This window comes from Rhyacophila brunnea, unplaced genomic scaffold (assembly GCF_057557595.1).
Source record: "Rhyacophila brunnea isolate RB1 unplaced genomic scaffold, BYU_Rbru_1.0 scaffold_11, whole genome shotgun sequence".
NCBI classification, from domain to species: Eukaryota; Metazoa; Arthropoda; class Insecta; order Trichoptera; family Rhyacophilidae; genus Rhyacophila; species Rhyacophila brunnea.
Genome location: NW_028232763.1, coordinates 24,675,113 through 24,693,565, shown reverse-complemented (window position 1 = coordinate 24,693,565; position 18,453 = coordinate 24,675,113). Strand labels below are relative to the sequence as shown.

The window sequence follows — 18,453 nt, the reverse complement described above, 5'->3', positions numbered from 1 at the left end:
TTAATTAAATTATATCTGTTTTCCCCATTGCATTAACGCCACTGTGAAATTCTTGATGACACTAATTAAGAAAGAAGGAAGATTTTTTTAATTTTTTCGGACTAAAGTAATAAATTATGTCATACAATATGTGCCTTATTGTGTTCGCCAACTTATAGCTATTATGGATATTAGTACTTTTTGTTTTCACCGTTAGTGTTATTATGTAAGAATTTATTTATTGCACTATCCGAAGAATTAAAAAAAACCTTTTTTTGTCGCCAGTGGCGAACTAAGATAAATAAAATATAAAAATATAATATGTAAACATTACCTACATAATTATTAAGTATTTCTTTTTTACCATTTTACCTATATTTATTTTTTCCATTATTGCTTGATTTGGAATAGAATTCTGTTATATTATATCGAAAGCGTTTTTTAATTTGATGATATTTTCATAGTGTAGAAATTATTTTTAATGACTTTCATGTGGATTTTTGTTAGCTATACGCAAATGCAGACATAGTCCAAATAAGCATTAATCATTCAAGTGAATCTTTCTGGTTGCAAACAATTCATCATGACTTCGACAACAATAACAATACAGAACATGATAAAACAGAACAGCCAGGTTTTCTCCAGGTGTTCTGTTTTGTCATGTTCTGTTTTGTCACTGTCCTGTTTTGTCATGGAACCGACTGAGATTTAACATTCTTCATATTATTATATATGACAATGTGCTAGGTGCAGATTGCGTAGGCTTAAACCTTTACATTATACCCAAGTTTTTAATGAAAAATACCCACTCATCCGGTCATGAGTTTTATCATTGGTAAATAAAATTTATTAGGCCTTTCTGAACATAATTATGTGGTTAATCAGTAATATTTCTTAATACGCGCCCCCATAAATTTCAGCTTTCAAAAGTTCGGTCCTGGCCTAAATGGGAAGATTTAAAAGAACATGTGGTAGGTAGTATATTCATGGCACGTATTGTATGACATAATTAATTACTCCATTGCTTCAGTGGCGTTCATGCAATGTAGAGCAACAGATATAATTTAATTAAAATATTTTATAGATTTTACTGTAGCGGGTGAATAGATAAATTATCTAAATTTTGTTATCAATTAATCGCAAATAATATATTATAACACGAAAACAATAATTTATATAAATATACATGTACCTACACAAGTACACAGGAACATACCTATCGATAGTAGTAGGAAGGTATTCATTATTCTAACTTCAATATGTTATTATTGGCACCCGTTTCCATTTTAGTGTATCTATAGAAGATAAAAGTGTCAACTAATAAAAAAAATAATTAAAGAAGTACATACTTACTACAAAATAAATAATAATGGTTTAGTTTACCTTATAGTTATGGCGAGCCTTCACGCTTAAAAACAGATTAGATTTAATAAAAATATTTTATAGATTCGATACCTAGGTACATAAAGATTCTACTACTAAAAAGGAGGCATGATTCTATTAAAGATACATACTTATTTAATATCGAATATAACCAAATGCATACCTACTTGTATTCTTCCCAAAAGAATGGTGTTATTTTAAATATGTATTTCATATAATATGAATAGGTAGGTGGGTAATTCAATACGTATCTATAGGTACTTATATAAATATTTTCGGTATAGGTATATAGGTATTCATCAAAAATTATTTAAATTTGCATATTACGAACTATACCTTAACATTGTTTATTCGTTTTTTTTTTATTTAGTGAGTAGTTACAGTTGGTGACATCTCTCATTAGTTAATATTATTAAACTCCCAACATATTGCACAACGAGAAAACTATTGTTTACGAGAAATGACATTTTAATACGCTTACCTACCGAATGTATTAATCGTATTTACAACGGGTTTTTTTAGAAACACTGCAAATATTCAAATTATTCAAAATATTATGTTTTTATACTTCATCATTTACTTAGTAGGTATCTAGGTAATAAGGTTTTTACCCTTTCTTCGTGTATTAACTTATAATCTTTTTTTATTGTATTAATAAATAATAATAGTACAAAACTTAAATCAATTAGAATTTAAATTCAAATTCCATCAAGTACCCTCGGTTGATAGTATTGATGATGGTATACCTACTAATATTTCAATCTATTTTTTATGAAAGGTGTTTTGAATTCATAACTACCAACTTTTTTTGAATATGTATTTGAATAATATGGTACTGTAGCGGCTAAATAGATAAATTATCAAAATTTTATTGTCAATTAATCGCAACTAATATATTATAACAAAAAAACAATAATTAATATAAATATACTTGTACCGATACAAGTACACAAGCACATACCTATCAATAGTAGTAGGTGGGTATTCATTATTCTCACTTCAATATATTATTATTAGTACCCGTTTCCATTTTAGTGTATCTATAGAAGATGACAGTGTCAACTAATAAAAAAATAATTAAATAAGTACAAAAGTTTTATGTGTTAAAAAAATATTGTTAAAAAGAACATCAGAAGCCTGATGATGAGTACCTCCGCTATACGGAAGTACATTGAAACATGTATATGTCTGAGAGCGATTGAAGACACATATCCACATTCCAATGAACTTCCATGTAGCGGATGTACTCAGCATTTACCCACGAACAAAATATTTTTTGCAAAATTGATTTTTTTACCCAGTCTCTCAAAAGGTTACCGACCACTGATGTAGATAGTGTTTGATATTTTTAAAAATTAAATTAAATCCTCAATCCAAGTCATATTAGATAATAGTCAAACAATATTCATTTATTTATTAAATATCTAAAATATGCCATTAAACCATACACAACTTTATATATTTTATAAATAGAAGAATAGTCTAGTATTCAATTATTAACGTATATTTGGTTAACAATATAAACTAATAATTTAAGAAATACATATTGGTAATAAAATAAATATCTAAAATTATGCCATTAAACCATACACAATTTTAGATATTTTATAAATATAAGAATATTCTAGTATTCACTTATTAAGGTATATTTGGTTAAATTACTAGATAATTAATTTTTAATTACCACATTTAAATATCATCTTAATTATATGGAATGGTCACCTAATCGTTACGCGCTGGAACGAGGTTGCCATTGTGGACGCGGCATTAGAGACCGCTTGGCTAGCGTGGTCGTCACGATGATGTGAAAATTTGTGATAAAATAGTAATGGTAACATTTTTGTGTTACACTTGAATTTTGTGCACACAATTTTAATATCGCGGCAAAATGTTAAAAAAATACATCAATTCGATCGATTCCTTTTAAAGAGAATAGTTTGTAATATCGACGCCGCTGCTGAGTAGATTTATTGTACAATTCATATTATATTACTTTATTGGCAGTCTGTGTCACGGATGGTATATGGACGATAATTATAAATAATATTGTCACAATCTGTGATACGAGTGGCATTGCAATATAGCACCATTGCAATTCAACAATACCGTGATAATCGTAAAACATTATAAAAAAAAAATAATTGAAATCTTGATAGCAATGAAGGAAACGTATTAGCGGTCTCGCACATAGTAACTCGATGCAACCACAACTCATCAGCTTTAAATATAAAATTTAGTTGAGATTCGCAAAACATAATATGTAAACCTTACAATACACCGATGTGATTAATTTAACATTTTTGATTATGTAAGAAATAGTTTATTAATTGAATTTATTGGTAGATGTGCGGTATGTTTGTCGCTTTTACCTGAAGTTTGTTTCTATTACCAAATGCACAACATGGTAATAGCTGAATGTGGCAATAATATATTTATTTTCTAAGATGGTGAGACATAACATCGCAACTAGGGAATCCAATCCCGAGCCAAAATGTTGATCCCGGGATTTCGGAATTACAATTTGACGATCCCGGGATTGGCATTTTTTTCGATAGTTAATATAAAAAAATTATATATACAAATAACATTGATAAAATCGGTCAAAAATAAATCTGGTATAATATTTTACTCTATCTAGATTTATTTTTTACTCTCTACCTACTCTCTGACTAGCTCTACTTTCACCCCTCTAAATTCATTTAAATAAACGGATTTATTATTTTTCTGTTACCATTGCATAAGGCAGTAAAACATGGTTATTTATTATCCACCAGTGACCAGTGAGGCTTCAGAATAGCATTTTCTGGTAGTGCGCAATGGTTTACTTTCTATAAAAAGAAGACAGCTTAGGTGTAAATGGCTGAAACGTCTAATTAAATGTTTCTTGATTTATTTATTCTATTTCTCATATTCATTTCACGGATGTTGCCTGCATCGTACATATTATCTGGAATTTTTAATTTATGATAAACTATTTACAAATCTAAACGATTTTTATTTATAAAATTTCGTAGAATCAGAATCAACATTGTGTTTAGTGTTTACATATATCTATTATAGATTGCTGTTTCTGATAGTAAAGAGTTAATGATATTTAAAATAGTAAAGTAAATCATGGTTTATGGCCTTTCGCTTCATATATCTAATTAGTCAGCCAAACATGAAACTATCGTGAAACGTATGAGAACATGGTGGTATCACTTTGTTAAAAGTCCGAAGCATTGTTTTTTTCCAAACCTTTCACATTTTTATTAATTTACGTGAAAAAATAAAATGGATTGGCAACACATGGGTACTAAATCAAACTTCATTCAAACTCAGTTTATTTCTATTGTAGTTATATGTCATTAAAAGTATTTTTTCTGTTATATTTTCGTTTTTATTTTATTTTCCATAAAAAAATGATAAGAAAATTAACACTCCCGTTGCCACGATGGTCTCGGAGTTTAGAAATGACCTTAAATCATAGATACCCCACTTATTATTATGTATATAAACGTCTACTTTTAGCTATTTGTAGATAAAATATTTAGGCATAAAAAGAAAAATATGTCGGTAGTTGAATTGAATGTCTTATATGTAAAATTAATCATTTTTCGAAAGTCTAATCAATATTTTGATAAGACAGTGACAGGGCTATCTAGAAAGATATATGTTAGAGAAACGCGCATAATAGTAATGTAAACATGAGACACTATTTTAAAATGTCATTTGTTAGTCAGAGATAGAAATTTATGTCTTTGTTCAACATAATTCTGTGAAGGATGCATTCAGCCGTAGCCTCTTACAATATATCGAACCTTGAATTATAAATGTTTCAAATGCATCTGACGATAAACGCCAAAGCAACCCTTACTGTAATGTTATAAGTGTTCATTTTAACAAGTCAACTTCGCTTTATATGCCGTTTATTCCAAAATACTGACCGGAAAGGCTCAGTTTTATTGCGCCCGTAATAAAAATAAATTTACCCGCATTTTGAATACAAACCCTTATTGCCAGGTATGTAAGAATTACATCGATTTGTGGGCCATGTGTATTTGAAAACTTCGAGCGACCTAAAAAAACATACTATTATTTGGGTGCACAGCAGGCAGTCGAACGGTTAGATTTGTGCGTACTCCCATCATCTACACGTCGATTATCAAATTGACAAATATTTTTGAAAATATTTAATCATGCCGAGAAGATATTTAACAGAGGAAGAAATCAGGGTGGCTGCAGAGGAGTTTTGTGATGACTCTGATATTGAGTTTGAAGTGAACGACAATAATATTTCGGATAATGAAAATTTAATAGAAGTTTATAATATATAAGTATTAAATTGCGGTACCTATCATATTATACATATGTATAAAAGTAGATTTTTCTGGGGATACAATATTACATTAAATATATGTTTATGTATTTTATTATTGACTATAAAACCTCTTGTTATGAAATTATCTAAAATTAGGTGTGATATATCTATAGTCTAAGAGGTATAGACTTAATACGTGCATATAGGTTCAAGTAACGTAGTGATTTAATTTTTTTAATGTGTATTATTTCAACATAATAAACATAATATTAAAATATATTTAGTGGAAACTATACGATCGGAGTATTTTTGTTGTTTAATTATTCTTATGTAAGTATATTTTTAATGTGTTTTAAAATCCGATTTTTAATAAAACCTAATAACATGATACAATAAGATCACAATTTTTAAAATTATGTATACAGGGAATCGATATTGCAAAATTATAACTATTATTTTATGTGGTAAACGTGATAACGCAAGTCCGTGCAGATGTAATGCTACCTAAAAACATCCCTCGTTCGCTTCGGATGAATTAGCCACCCCCACTCTCCGTGAAATGACAGCGTGTGTTGGTTGTTCCATTTAAAACAGATCGAGACATGCCGTGGTTTGGTTATGACGTACATTTATCGATGTTCGATTATTATACACGATTATAAGATAATTGCATGTGATATACACAGAATAACATATTAAGCGATGACTAAATAGTATTTAAAAACATACTTTACCTTTTGAAGCAATCAATTAGCTTTTAAAATGCCTTAAAATGCCAAATTTCCATCGGGACACTGAGTGGACGGCATGGGATCGGGCGTAATTTTTTTACCATGGTAAGTGAAAGGTTAACCCCGAAAGGTTCGGGATTATGTTTACCAATCCCGGGATTCAAATGTATTGAAAATGGTTCGGAATCTCGGGATCCCGGGATTGGCATCCCTAATCGCAACGATACGTGAACAGTACAATGATTTTTTTTATTGTCATATGAAAGCACCCAATATTTCCGAACGTGTCATATTTGGAATTCTGGTTCAAGTGATGTCATTGTGATGGTTAACAGAAAATTTACCGCTGCGAAAGTTTGATCGCATGAAAAACTATATTTTCATATTATATATATTAAATTGAAACACTACATATATTACCACTGTATGGAAGGATCAAAGAATGTCAATTGCATACAAACTATGCTTGAGCAAAGATTATTGTTATCTTTATTTCTGTAGTGCTAAGTCAAGGACTCAGAGAGCAGGACAGCAGAAGGCAATATTGTTGCATTTGAAATGTGGTGTTGGCACTGAATCAGACGAGAGCATAGAACAATCAGTCTATCATTTAGAGACTACAAATAAAGTACAGTTTGAAAATATTATTCGGTGCGGACTACAATAGACAACCTGGATTTAGGTAGCATTCAGAGAAGAGGAAGCTATCGTTATGACCGGAAGAAAGGAGATGACTGTGAGGGTTGGGCAGTTTTACTCGCTCATATTTCCGGATGGTCACGAGGAAACTACATAGAAGAATGAATCTCATTTTTTTCAATATTACACTGAGCAGGCAATAAAATTTATACGAATCTTGTTAATTTCAAAACCAATGTAATTGTTTGCATTGGTCAATAACCACTAATAATTGTCCTGGCAAACTTTTATGCAAAACCATGATAGGTGATTGCTGAGGCGATCGCCTTATTGATGTAATCTATGTAATAAGTCACGTCTGTGTGCGAGATCAGAAAAACAATTTAGCTGGCTTTTCTGAGTTTAGATTAAGTTGACGTAGTATCGATTGTCTATGCGCGGTATACCTAAATGTATTATCATTTTATTATACATAGGTAGACAGAAAAAATGCGGATTCTATTCTGGTATACTATTATTGTAATGTTATTATTTATTAAAATATTTACAAGGTAAATGCCCGCATAAATTTTAAAATATGGTACACACTACATAACAATAAGACAATATTTTTAATAAATATATTTATGTAAGGAAATGCTTTAACATAGTTAATGTGATAAATTCATAACTGGCATGTAGGTATATTATTTAAAAAATACCTATGTATATAAATATAGTATATAAATCCACTTGTTAAAATGTACCTATCAGTGGTGTGAACACATTGAACCGCATGCAGGCCTCCATTTTATTTATTGTAACCCACCAATTAAATGAAACTAGCAGAGTCAGCTGTCTCTCTAGGTCTCGCAGACAGCTTGGCCTCCAAACGACATGCTGGTGGATTTTATTATAATTGTGAAGTAAATCTAGGACAGCTATACGCATTGATGAGACCGTAGTTTTCTCTTTGGGATGTAGTCTCAACTCTCACTCACTCAGGCAGTTTAACATTTCGCTGATTTGTCACATTTAAGATTTTCAAAGCGTTACTGCCAATAAAATTTGGGGTTATATGCGTAGTCATTTAGCTATTCGGAATTTTGACCAAATAAAATTTCGGCCTTCGGGATGTCGTTCAACACCACCTCAGGCTGCTAAGACTAGCTAGAAGAACAGCTGGCAATCTCTGATTGCTGTCACTGATATTTTGATACACTTTATGTGTAGGTATATAAACTTTTCGTTAAATCACGTGAATTTAAAAATGATAATAATGATAATTTCTCCATCCCGATCATTCGATTATATAGCAATGAATGTGATTATCATAAACTGCGATCCAGTATTATAACGTGAATATTAATTTACCGTATGTCCTCTTTAGGTAATAGATGAAGGTTAGCCATTTAAAAATAAGATAAAGATTAACATATATTATCATTGTCTATAAAAAAAACAACTGCTTGTAGCCATAACATACTATTTAAATCAAATTTTGAACAACCATTTTAGCCTTAAGGCGAATTCTCTACTAGAAGAGGCACCAAGCGGAAAAATACGAAGCATTGAAAAGTAAAACATTTTTTTTATTTTAAGTCAAAGATAAACTTACAATGCTATTTTTTTTATAAAAATGTGAATTGGCTAAAAGATCCCATCGTAATCTTAATCAGCTACACATCTGAAAACGGTCTTCTTGGACCAAAGAATGAGTGTGGAGCATATTATCACAACCACGAAGGGTACGATGAATTTGGGGAACCCAACATAATACAAACGGTCATAATTTCCTGACTAAAACGGGTTGGCCAATGCCACGATCAACGAATGGACTTGGGCAGACCAGTCTGAATAGCTTTTAATTTTAAGCTACCTAGACGGAGAAATATTGGGAGACCCATAATACGGTGCTTGGATGGGGTGGTTCAGGATCCACGAGTGATTGGAAGAAGATTTTAGAAGATAGACTAGACTTGGGAACATGACTTGGGGAGACCAGAGCCCACCCCGGGATGCTGCGCTAAGAATGATGATAATGATAGTATCTATCTATAGCATATTTTAAACATTTTTAATGTGTAGGTATTCGTGTTTTTACTGACACAAGTATTTGGTTTTGTAGTAAATATCAATAATATATCAATAATTAATAAACAATAATATCAATAATAAATAAATTGTTTGCATTGGTCAATAACCACTAATAATTGTCCTGGCAAACTTTTATGCAAAACCATGATAGGTGATTGCTGAGGCGATCGCCTTATTGATGTAATCTATGTAATAAGTCACGTCTGTGTGCGAGATCAGAAAAACAATTTAGCTGGCTTTTCTGAGTTTAGATTAAGTTGACGTAGTATCGATTGTCTATGCGCGGTATACCTAAATGTATTATCATTTTATTATACATAGGTAGACAGAAAAAATGCGGATTCTATTCTGGTATACTATTATTGTAATGTTATTATTTATTAAAATATTTACAAGGTAAATGCCCGCATAAATTTTAAAATATGGTACACACTACATAACAATAAGACAATATTTTTAATAAATATATTTATGTAAGGAAATGCTTTAACATAGTTAATGTGATAAATTCATAACTGGCATGTAGGTATATTATTTAAAAAATACCTATGTATATAAATATAGTATATAAATCCACTTGTTAAAATGTACCTATCAGTGGTGTGAACACATTGAACCGCATGCAGGCCTCCATTTTATTTATTGTAACCCACCAATTAAATGAAACTAGCAGAGTCAGCTGTCTCTCTAGGTCTCGCAGACAGCTTGGCCTCCAAACGACATGCTGGTGGATTTTATTATAATTGTGAAGTAAATCTAGGACAGCTATACGCATTGATGAGACCGTAGTTTTCTCTTTGGGATGTAGTCTCAACTCTCACTCACTCAGGCAGTTTAACATTTCGCTGATTTGTCACATTTAAGATTTTCAAAGCGTTACTGCCAATAAAATTTGGGGTTATATGCGTAGTCATTTAGCTATTCGGAATTTTGACCAAATAAAATTTTGGCCTTCGGGATGTCGTTCAACACCACCTCAGGCTGCTAAGACTAGCTAGAAGAACAGCTGGCAATCTCTGATTGCTGTCACTGATATTTTGATACACTTTATGTGTAGGTATATAAACTTTTCGTTAAATCACGTGAATTTAAAAATGATAATAATGATAATTTCTCCATCCCGATCATTCGATTATATAGCAATGAATGTGATTATCATAAACTGCGATCCAGTATTATAACGTGAATATTAATTTACCGTATGTCCTCTTTAGGTAATAGATGAAGGTTAGCCATTTAAAAATAAGATAAAGATTAACATATATTATCATTGTCTATAAAAAAAACAACTGCTTGTAGCCATAACATACTATTTAAATCAAATTTTGAACAACCATTTTAGCCTTAAGGCGAATTCTCTACTAGAAGAGGCACCAAGCGGAAAAATACGAAGCATTGAAAAGTAAAACATTTTTTTTATTTTAAGTCAAAGATAAACTTACAATGCTATTTTTTTTATAAAAATGTGAATTGGCTAAAAGATCCCATCGTAATCTTAATCAGCTACACATCTGAAAACGGTCTTCTTGGACCAAAGAATGAGTGTGGAGCATATTATCACAACCACGAAGGGTACGATGAATTTGGGGAACCCAACATAATACAAACGGTCATAATTTCCTGACTAAAACGGGTTGGCCAATGCCACGATCAACGAATGGACTTGGGCAGACCAGTCTGAATAGCTTTTAATTTTAAGCTACCTAGACGGAGAAATATTGGGAGACCCATAATACGGTGCTTGGATGGGGTGGTTCAGGATCCACGAGTGATTGGAAGAAGATTTTAGAAGATAGACTAGACTTGGGAACATGACTTGGGGAGACCAGAGCCCACCCCGGGATGCTGCGCTAAGAATGATGATAATGATAGTATCTATCTATAGCATATTTTAAACATTTTTAATGTGTAGGTATTCGTGTTTTTACTGACACAAGTATTTGGTTTTGTAGTAAATATCAATAATCATCATCATAATTTATGGCACTACAACCCTTGGTGGGTCTTGGCCTCCTTTAAAAATTCAACACCGAGCATTCTTAAATTTCCTGTGGCACAGTCCAGCCATCTCAATTTCTTCAGGTCCAGGTCTTCTCTTGTCTAGGGGGGTAGCGTACATAGCCCGTCTTGCTGGTATATTCTTTGACATTCTACGAACGTGGCCGATACAGCGCAGTCTGCATTTTCAAATGCCATGTGATATTTTCACCCCTATAAAGTGTGTATAGCTTCTATTATACCTACATTGACCTCCAAATGCTACTTTCTTGAACAGATTTAAAGATTATTCTCAAAAGTCTCCTCTTAAATATATCCATATTTCTCTCATCCTGTTTGCTGAGTACCCAGCATTTTGATATACTCCATACGTTAATACTGGGCGCAGGGGAGTTTTATATTATAAAGTTGCATTGGTTTTCCTTTAGAATGCCTTGTTCTTTAGAAGCCTTTGGAGACCAAAATAGCACCCGTTGGCGAGGGTGATCCGACGATTTATTTCGTCGCTTGAGTTATTACTATTAGTGTTGATTGACAAAGGACCCTAGATAAATAAATAAATCCACAGTTTCAAAAGCATCGCCGCCAATGACAAGGCTGTTATTATCACTGCTGCACCACGGATAACTGTCATGTATTTTATTTTACTTTCGTTTATCCGGACATCCATGTCTGCAGCAGCTGACTTTAAGGAAATAAATGCCCGTTTGATGCCTTCTAGAATAATATAGATAATGAAATATGAATAATACTCATGGAAAATTATTTATCTTTGCCGTTGATCACAACCTAATTGAATATATATTAAAAAAAATGATTATAGATAACAGTGATAACTGATAACAATTTAAAAACTAAAGTATTATTTAGATTAAATAATGATCCTTCGATTCTTGATATGATAAGCACACGTGTTCTGATAATGAAATTCATCAAAATCATGAATCAATCGGAATACATAAATCAAATTCTAACTAACTGTAAAATATCCGTAATGATTCGACAGAGAATACAAATAGATTGTTTAATCATGGACAGATCATAAAATATAGATGTTAAGATAAGCTTGAATATAAAAGGGCCGTACAGATGTTTGAAAAAACAATTATCTTGCCTTCTCGACTTTAGAGTCTTAGACATCGGTTGTGAGTTAAAATGGCGTCTAAGCTTGTGTTTTTGTGTGTGGCTCTAGCTGCCATTGCTTGCGTGGCAGCGCAAAGCAATCACTTCGAAATGGGAAACAAAGGTCCCTTAGACAGGCAGCTGCATTATGAAATCGTGCAGAAGTCGTCATCAATCCTGCAGATCGTCACCAAGGATATCACGTGGCCAGGCCCAGGAGTTGCTAACGCCACTGTCGCATACATCGGGGCCTACGACCAATACACCAACGGAAAAGGAGGATACGTCTCTCTTCTTGGAGGAGGTGTTAATCAGAAATACGTGACTCTTCACTTCAAATCGCAGAGAGGACATGGATTCAACTTCATTCTGGATATCTGGGGTCATTAAGAAGTGCATTTTTTTTCGTGAAATTATTCTTGACCATTGTAAATCCTGCGAGAAAATGTTCTATCGTAACGTTTTTGTCAACGATTAATAATGCTTGATCGCTAGGTGAAATCCAACTTGATAATATTATTTAAAATAGATTAAATATAATGTATATGCTTAATTATCAGAAGGTTTCTTACTAAAATTTATACTAACTTATTACGAGAAGTCACGTCCAACATAATTATGCTGTACTATTAGTATGAATTATTTTAAATAATAGAATTTTGCGAAAAATAAAGAAAACACATTATTTATTTGTTTTATATTTTACTACTTACTATTAGGCATATGAAGTTTCGATTAAGATTAAGGCATCTGTTAAAATATAATGTAGGATATAATTATTATGTGATTTAGACTGAAAGAAAATATGACACACATTATGTGAAAATAATAATATATCAAGTTTTTAAAATATATTACATTAGGTATACATATATATATATAAAAAAAAGTATAGACGAAATGAGATAATTTGATGCATGATTTAATCTTGTCAATTATTACCGTTTGGAATGATTAGCATAATGTTAACGTAAATCACCAGCAAGCCTGACTACTAGTCCGTTCATAATATTATGATTTTCTCATATGTTTTGAAGAGATCTACTCAGACAATGATGTTATTTATATATGTTATGTATAACATCATTGTACTCAGAGCCCCAATCCATTTTTGTGCATCATTGGTCGTTCATACAAAAAATCGCATTTCCTTTCCAGTTCAGTTCCAAACCAATTCTATTGTTCTAAGAATGAGGTAGATTCTTAGATTCTTGCTATTTCAAGAATATTGTCTTCGATCATTACTTGATTGTAAAATAAAATTGTACCTATATAATATCGAAAACAACTATTCGATAGAGAAATTCAAATCGAGATGCTCTATTCAGACATTTTTGTTGTTCTTGTGCCAAGGTAACCGATTATTAAAGAAATATAAGATAATGTAGGTACGTCAAAAAATTGTTTAATTTTAATTTAATCATTTTGTGGTTTCTTCTTCCGTATATTATGATAATGTATCAGAAAATTTAAATGTATAGGTATATCTTGTAAATAAAATTACACAATGAGCAGTTTGGATGGGATTCTATTATGTTACGAATCGATCAGCCGGATATGATGTTATTTGGTCGAAAGGCGTGAGCCAGTTGGAAATATAGGATTAAAATATAAAACATTATTTCCGTGATCACTGTATTAATTTATTTACTAACTTTAAGTTATAAAATTACAAGAGCTGTATGAATAAATGGAAATGCGAACGAGGATCAGGTACATAGACGTATTACGAGGTTAGTTTACAATCAATGGCGGATAATTTGTGACTGACAGTCAGAAATTAAGCGCGAAATATATTATTATGGTGCATGTCGCCTACTATCACATGACGTCACAGTAAGCTGCCGCTACCGGAAAAAGTGTGTAATGCCGTTTTTCTTGGTGTTTAAAATATTATCGTACCGATGATCCCATCCCATGCACATTTTGAACTTTTAAACGAGCATCGTCAGTTAGCAAAATCTGCCGAAATCACCAGAACAACAATGAGGTCAGCTCACGTTGAACTCCACTGCATCGACACCTGCATGACTCAATGGACGTTTTTTTTGTTTTTAGCGATTGGCACTATCTATTTTCTATAAGAATGTTGTATATTATCTATGGTCTGTAAGTTGCGTTCTGTTCAAAATATTATCTATAGATGTCATGTCGCAAGTAATTTTAACGTACGCACACGTAGGAACTGTTAAAATTAATTGAAATTAGCATGAATAATTGACAATAATTCAAATTATGTACTAATACATTATAGTTGGCACTCTTCATCAGTGTCATTCTTCAGTGAATTTACAGAGATGGTGATCATTAAAAATATTGTGCAAAATAACGAAACCATAGACTAAATTTGTCAGTAGGCGACATGCACCTCAGTTTGATCACAACTTTAGCCACATACAATTATTTCTGTGTGATAACATATTGCCATTAAAAGTTTGATTGTTACGTTTATCCAAAAGACAATACAGATCTAAAATTTGGTTTTTGAAAAAATTTGACGTTCTAAAAATCGGACAAGGAATCTATAGTAAAAAATCAGCACACTAGAAACTTTTCTGGAATCAAAATAAATGAACGTGGCAAGCGCACAAATAGAAAAATGATTGTTGGTCCATTTTGAAACATTATCCATGATACCTTTTTATCAATTTTAAGGCGGCGAGAACGGGATTAACAAAATCTAGCAGGTGCCATTCATTGACTTCCACATTTACCCCGCCTACTACTGAAAAATTCTCGTCGCTTCAACCGCGGAATAGCCAGACACTCCCACATTTTTAGTCTACCAATAAACACCTATTGGTGTTAACCTACGTGTTATTGCGAGCTGTCGCATCCACAAGAGGCTATCGAATGTGCATGGCTTAACAGTCATAATTATTAGAATCATTAGTATCCATTTGTGTCATCAGCGCTGTTTTGTCTTTTAGATATGAACCATCGGAATATTAAAGCAAACATTGGATGCCACAAATATTTGCACCAGTGCCAACGGTCTTCAAGTGGTCACAGACATTGCGTATCGTAGAATGCCGAGAGGAGTTTGGCCGACGCGTTTAGAAGGCTGTTTGACAGTCAAATCATCCGTGTCACAATACTTAGTCATGGTGTCCAGAAGAAGAAGAAGAAGAACAACAACTAATATGCCATTTACCTAAATTATTTGTATTTTTTTCCGTTTCTGGGTGGGAGGGGTTGTAGGAATCCGAAAATCCCCCGCGTGCGCGCCCTAAACATAGTATTAACCTATGTCAAGGTAGAGCTTTTTTATTGCGACATGATATTATTACGTTTTGTGAATAATTAGTAGTAGCTTATAGATATAGGCAATCAGATACATTAATGAGAGTCATATTTGAAATTTTATACATAATAATATATAATGTGCGTAATAGATACATACGAATTGATTATATTGAAAATAGCGATAAAAATCAGTAAGTAAATAATATATATTATGCAGATAAGATTTGACAACGATTTTCAATATTCGAAAAACAAGGAGATGAAAAAATGATTTATAGGTAGATATAACTACCTACATATCCAGGGATCAGCAAACTTTTGACAAAGTAGGGCCTGATTAATACGATCAACACCATGGTTTAGATTTTTTCAAGAATTTAGCTCTAGGTAACCACCTACATAACAAAAATTCAGAAGCGAATCGACAGTTTATTACTTTTAATACCCATTCAGGTATTATTGAAATTAACGGTAAACGTATCTGTTATATTGCTATAAGTAATATTATTGGTTATCAGTTCCATATTTAATTTAAAAAATGTTTTTTTTTCTAGCAATATTTTTTAAGAACATCATTATTTAGTTTCCGGTGAGTGCTACTGCTACCATCTTGTAAACAGCGGGCTATTTAGAAATTCCAGATATTACAAAATAAGAGTAGGATAAGATGCACAGTTAATAAAAAGGGTATTGGCACAGTGATCACTTCAATAAATTAGATAAATAAACGGTCAGCCAAAATGATTTTTTTGGACAATATTTTTTTAACTGGACCGTCGATTTGTCAATGTACAGCGCAATCATAAAATATAATAATATATTTAAAATTAAATAATGCAGTCGATATGTTATTCCACTAATTTATTACCCATCAGGGAGGATTTTATTAAGAGTCGGGGATAAAAAAATATTTTAAACATGTGTTCAAACTAAATTTTAATCAGCGTTATAGATAATATGCATCGCTGTGGTACTGGACACTGGTCATGGGTCAATGCCGCCAATTCGATGTTTACATTCTGATGGCGCTGCTTTATGGTGCGTATTTAGTAAAATTAAACAGAAGCGTAACATGGAACTCCCTACATGGAAATAATAATAAATATTTCATTATTATTCATAAAGCCCGACCAACTTGACTAGTCACTTGATGATCAGAAAGAAGGAGGCAGTAGGATTTATTAGACTTAACTTAACGTGTTGAACATTGTGCTACATACAGGCGGTTATACTACCATGATGGTAATTTTAACCTTAAATTGCTGGACTATATACATGCGTTCAGCACTCGAAATGGAAAATTTTACGAATTGGAGCGCTCGTTAATTTTCTGAAAATATTAACATACTGTCCAACAAGAAGATTTAGGCACAAGCCGGAAGTCACTGTCGTAGACTAAATAGGAGGAGCTTGTTAATTTGCGGTTAAAAATGGGAGGAGCTTGTTAGTTCACAATTCAAGAAGATCTTATTCGACAGTAGTTATCTAATTTTATGTGTGTTTTATAAAAATAAGTATGGTTGATATTTTGTTATATGGCCATTCTAACGCAAACGGCAAAATAAGTTTTTTCACGACACAGAACGACAATGTTGCCGATTTTACGACCCGAAACGGCGCTCCGGTCCACTTCGAGCCCTATTTGCGTTACAGTAACATACATAAGTGACCAGTGGTTTTATCGTGGGAATTTGATAAAATTATAGGTTTTTTATAAACAATATTGTTGGATTGAAAATGACCTTCCATTATTCTGTGGAGTCGCGATCCTCAACAAGTGAGAGACGCAAAGGTCAAGGAAATCCAAAATTTTATTTGTTTTTGCGAAATAATAAGTTTATGCCTCTTCAATATTATGTGAATTTAGTGATATTATATCTAATCTAATCTAAACAACGTACCAAAATGATAAACATATTATATAGGTACCCACTGCCTACGGTAAATTAATCAATTACGTGATTACCGCTTAAGTGTTAACACCTTCTTCACGATGACGTCAAAGTTGGTGTATTTGTTCGTGGCCCTTGCTGCTGTGGTCCTCGTGGAAGCCCAGAGCAACCACTTTGAGATGGGAAACAAGAACGTTGGAGACAGGCAACTCCATTACGAAATCGTCCAGAAGTCATCTTCTATCCTCCAGATCGTCACCAAGGATATCAAGTGGCCAGGTCCAGGGGAAGCCGGCGGCACCATCACATACATCAAGGCGTATGATCAATATATCAACGGAAAAGGAGGCTACGTCAGTTTACTCGGAGGGGGAATCAAGCAGAGATCTGTCGAGCTTCATTTCAAGTCTCAGCGAGGACACGGATTCAACTTTATCCTCGAGATCTGGGGAAACTAAAAAAACACCTTACTTTGCAAACAGGCTGTGTATATATGAATGATGTCTATATTGTTTTTCATAATCTATAATAATTATGACCATTTCAAAAACGCAAACGATTGATTATTTTCAGAATTTACTTAATGGCTTAATATTGATATTGGATATATGTACAAATAATATTCCTAATAAATTGATGTAAATATATATTAGGTATGTTGTATTCTGAGCGATGTAATAAAAAAATATAAATCATGCAGATTTACTAAAAAAACATTGTTTTATTTAAAACTTAAGACTAAATAATATTTGTTATTATTCAAACAACCAACTTCAATAATAATATAACACACTGACACTGGGTCTACACATTTTTAACTTTTCGTATTTTGCACTATTACGTTTAGAATGGTATCGTCTTTTGATGGCTACATATTTAATTAGTCTCTAAATCACTTCAATTTTGGTAAAAAAAAATAGTTGTGTTCTTATAGATTATAGAATTAAGTATTACTATTGCAATAATAATTTGCAACCATATGGCTACATCTGCAGCCCGCAAACTGCAGAGTGTAGGATAATCGAGATTCAAGAGTGAACCAAACGGGGCGTTAAAATTTTCCAAACAGTTGAAAACCGTTTTTTAA

General features: G+C 32.3%; 2 protein-coding genes across 2 annotated transcripts in view; both read left to right on the top strand.

Moving 5' to 3' along the window:
• LOC147078510 (putative salivary secreted peptide) overlaps positions 1–18,067 on the top strand; it is a 51,380-nt gene extending 33,313 nt beyond the window's left edge. The window contains exon 2 of the mRNA XM_085960183.1: positions 17,400–18,067. Coding sequence (XP_085816309.1) covers positions 17,468–17,824 — 357 coding nt within the window. The 5' untranslated portion in view covers positions 17,400–17,467 and the 3' untranslated portion in view covers positions 17,825–18,067. The remainder of the gene's footprint in view (positions 1–17,399) is intronic.
• Positions 12,258–12,915, top strand: LOC147078511 (putative salivary secreted peptide). The gene has a single exon (XM_085957308.1). The coding sequence runs from the start codon at positions 12,262–12,264 to the stop codon at positions 12,616–12,618; it is 357 nt and encodes a 118-aa protein (XP_085813434.1). The 5' UTR covers positions 12,258–12,261; the 3' UTR covers positions 12,619–12,915.
• Positions 18,068–18,453: the final 386 nt, after the last annotated feature.

Bases quoted from the DNA above. Each gene is read 5' to 3' on its own strand.
- LOC147078511 (XM_085957308.1), top strand. From the start codon at position 12,262: ATGGCGTCTAAGCTTGTGTTTTTGTGTGTGGCTCTAGCTGCCATTGCT.